Source organism: Hippocampus guttulatus, chromosome 3 (assembly GCF_054856545.1).
Source record: "Hippocampus guttulatus isolate MCC_2025c chromosome 3, RoL_Hgut_1.0, whole genome shotgun sequence".
Taxonomy (NCBI): Eukaryota; Metazoa; Chordata; class Actinopteri; order Syngnathiformes; family Syngnathidae; genus Hippocampus; species Hippocampus guttulatus.
The window spans coordinates 2,915,451-2,919,196 of record NC_141263.1 but is presented as its reverse complement, the minus strand read 5'-3'; the positions used below and the strand labels follow the sequence as shown (position 1 = coordinate 2,919,196).

Genomic DNA, 3,746 nt, shown 5'->3' with positions numbered 1-3,746 from the left:
CGAAAACGGCCCTCGTAATTATCAATGGAAGAAGTGGTTAAAAATCTTCCATCCTATTTGGTCCTCTATCTTTACTTCACCTTCGAGGCTCTCACCAATTCCTTTTTGGGAGGCATTCTTTGCTGAGAAGATGACGGCCTCACCATTGCAGGTGAAATATCGCAAGGGAGAGAAATCCAGATAGCGTCAACAAGTGACCGCTTGGACCCAAAAACAGAAAGAGGCAAATGGAGGAAGAAACAAACAATAAAAAAAAAAAATAACATTTAGTCAGTGTATGCAATGAAATAGAAACGAAAAAAAATCCAGAACTGTTCTATAAAAACACATTTATTTTCATATTGAGTGAAAATCAAGAAGATATGTACAAGCTGTTTTTTTCTTTCTTTTTAACAGCTTGAAGTGCATCTGGACATGAACGAAGTCCTTGTGTTGTCGGTCACATTTATGACATGCATGTATGTTGATGAACACCTAACGCACGCATCACATGACTGTGCTTTCCGTGAGTACCGTTGGGATCCAATCACACGAAGAGCGTATATGCCACACAGTATATCTTGATTAACAAAACACTCATGGGAGTGCTCAGCAGCCAAAGGAATCAACCCAGAAATGATTTATTAAATCAAAGAGAAATGACGTTCGACTGCAAACTGCTCATGTCGTCCTGCAGCCTCTCCAACAAATCAAAAGGCAACTCTGCCACTCCATCATAGCTCCCGATTCGCAAGGCGGGCTCTGTTCCCTTCCAAATCTACCTGCGAGCCCTCCGTCTTCTTTTTGCTCTTCTTCTTGGTGTTCACTTCATTCCCCTGCTTGTGCTTGCTATCGCTCTCCTTGGCAGCTTTCCCAGGGAACACTTGCCCTTCCACAGTGACGTCCAAGCAGCGCTCCTGGGTCAGCAGGAAATCTTTGACTTCCCACGCTAAGCTTCCATCTCGCAACATGAAGATCACCCGGTTGGAGCCCACCACAAATCTGCACGGGGAAACGGAGAATAAGGTGTGGTGTCATATTTTCAAAAAGCAAAAAATAAAAGTCTTCCAGTAAAGAAGGGAAAGAAAACGGAAACCTTATGAATACCATCGTGGTCCAAATTGGAGGGAGGAAGTCAAACATGCTGGTTTTGATACCTTTGAATGTCATAGTTTGCATTGAAGAGGCTGCCCTGCCACAGGCCCGTGATCTCCTCCGTCTCCTTCTCAGTGGGTTCCCCTGACACTGTAGCAAAGACCATCAGGGTGCGACCCTTCTTCGACATCTTCAGCAAGTCTTCGGGCTTGGACTGGTCAATCTTGGAGAAGTCGATGGGAGGAGGAGCTCGTCGGTGCTCTGGAAGATCACCTTCCTCAATGTCGTCATCTTTCTAGGTACATGAGAGGAGAAGTGTCGCACACAAAAACAACTGGAAAGCGTTGTCATACTGCAGTTCACTCATTTGTACACGTGTATGACGGTTGGCGGTGACTCTATCAGTGCTAACATTAAATTTACATTCAACTAATACCTACACCAGGGGTGCCCAAACTTTTCGGACCGAAGATCTACTTTTCGATCCACTAACCTCCCGGGATCTACACCACGCGCACGCGCACGCGCACACGCACACGCACACGCACACACACACACACACACACACACACACACACACACACACACACACACACACACGCCATGATGAGAAACAGCCTGAAACTGAGGCATGCGACGCACTTTTGCCGCCTGTTAACTATCGTAGCTCACACGTACCGTTTTAAAGTGCTTCCCTGGACCCTCCTAGATTCCTATTCTTTGCCCGTGCCCTCGGTGAATTGTACACGAAGCAAACTCTGAATGAGAATAATGACGATAATAGATAGAGCGCAACAGCTCTGATCACAAGCTGCAATTGCAGACTGCTGAGCGCTAACAACTTCCGGTGACGTATTCACAAGCCACCGTAAATTCAAGATTTACCTGCTTTATTTTATTTTTTAAATATTTTTTGGGTGAAAATGAGACTGATAAGATGATTAGGGTGCAGCGTACATGAACACAAAAAAATATGTTGCTAACATGTACAAAGACACACAAATGGTTGTTTGTTTGTTTTCTCCTCGACACTCTTTGGATCTACTTGGGACCTGTCTTAGATCTACCGGTAGATCAGGATCGACGTAATGGGCACCCCTGACCTACACAGTTGAGATTTCAAGATTTTATACTTTTTCCAGACTTTTCTGTTAAAAAAACACTTTCAGTAAATAGATATGTATGTCAAAACAGAGCCTTTGAGAAAAACTATTTCCTCAGGCTTGGAATGCTTGAGGGATTGAAAATGAAGACTCATTACATTCCTACAACTTTCTAAAGGAATGTAAATGTGATTCAGTACTCCAGATAATTGGCTTTCTCGTTTGACATTGTTAAATCACAACCACAGCGATGATGATGAAATCCATTTTTATTTCTACATATATATTCTCAATATTTATATGTGCCAGATGATGTCAATTCTCAGGCTGGCATTGCTGTACAGAGAAACATCGCACACAAGCGCAAATAAATTAAAAAAAACATGGATATCTATATATGTTATTAGATGTTCACGTTGTTTGTCAAAAAAACAAAAGAAAGAAGGAAAACAAAAAAAGAAACAAGAAAGGGGTAAAAACAGAAACAAACAAACAAACAAACCAAAAAAGCAAGATAGAAAGAAAGACGGCAAGAAAGAAAGAAGTCGCAACTGTCTGGGAAACATTATTTTTTCCATACAATCGTTTCAAATGTCCACACTTCTACAGACCTGTAAATGTTTCAAATAAAATTCTAAATTTTTGTGTACTTGCCGAGGAAGCCTTGAATGCAAGTGGCTGTACAGAAAGCTAAAGTCCCACAAATATTAATGTCGTCAGACATTTGGCGGATGTTCACCTATACATGTCATGTCGCAAGCGAATTTTGAGCATGTCCAAAATTTCCCGGTGACAAATATATATACAGTGTATATATATATATATATATATACTAAAACTGTTGGCAAAACTGGCGAACATTTGCGACATCAAACGAGCGCGTGAACGCACCGTTTGCTGCCTTTAAAAAAACTGGCAATTGTTCACCGCTCAGTGGGACAGGAGGTTAAAAGACAAAGCCATTTAAAATAAACTTAGGAAACACGACCCCACCAATACTTAAATGACAACGCAATCCTGTGACAGACATCCAGCAGCAGCAAAGTCACACACAAATCCGAGTTCGACGTAATCGTGTCGAAATTCTGAAGAACTTGATATTTGGATACTTGGACACATGTAAGCTAGCTAACGGCCAGGTTAACCAGATCGACTGAATGAAAAGCAGTAACTTACTGTACCTCCCACTGCTCAAGAAGACGAGCCATATCTGCATCATTGTAGTCTCTTATGTCTTTCTTTTTCTTGGGCTTATCTTTGTTGCCAGTGGCTAAAGAACAAAGCAAACAAGTACAAAAGAGGAGCGCTAAACATTTCCACCGAAAGTCAGACGCCATGTTTACAGATGCTCCCACCTGATTGGCTGGCTCCTTCGCCGGTCACAAGACGGTAGGGCGCGTCTCAACAGTGAAAAAAAAATTAACAGGAAACCAAACATTGGTTGAGGGATTTTCAAAATAAAAACAGCCTTGATGTCGTTATACAAATACAGTACTGTACTCCCCATGCAGTATGTACTGCATATCTATCCAGACATTCAGATTCAGATTCAGAAAACTTTATTTATCC

At 41.9% G+C, this 3,746-nt stretch overlaps 1 protein-coding gene across 1 annotated transcript; it reads right to left on the bottom strand.

Annotated features, from left to right (window-relative positions):
* Nucleotides 1–312: 312 nt before the first annotated feature.
* On the bottom strand, nucleotides 313–3,540 carry mesd (mesoderm development LRP chaperone). Its single transcript, XM_086107832.1, has 3 exons — nucleotides 3,359–3,540; nucleotides 1,137–1,369; nucleotides 313–981 (listed from the first exon to the last, which is right to left on the bottom strand). The coding sequence occupies exons 1-3, from the start codon at nucleotides 3,512–3,514 to the stop codon at nucleotides 714–716; spliced, it is 657 nt and encodes a 218-aa protein (XP_085963958.1). The 5' UTR covers nucleotides 3,515–3,540; the 3' UTR covers nucleotides 313–713.
* Between the last annotated feature and the right edge of the window lie 206 nt (nucleotides 3,541–3,746).

Coding starts and splice junctions, on each gene's coding strand:
- mesd (XM_086107832.1), bottom strand. CDS start 3,514: ATGGCGTCTGACTTTCGGTGGAAATGTTTAGCGCTCCTCTTTTGTACT. Junction 1,370..3,358: donor GTCTTCTTGAGCAGTGGGAG/GTACAGTAAGTT, acceptor TCATGTACCTAG/AAAGATGACGACATTGAGGA. Junction 982..1,136: donor GCAAACTATGACATTCAAAG/GTATCAAAACCA, acceptor TTCCCCGTGCAG/ATTTGTGGTGGGCTCCAACC.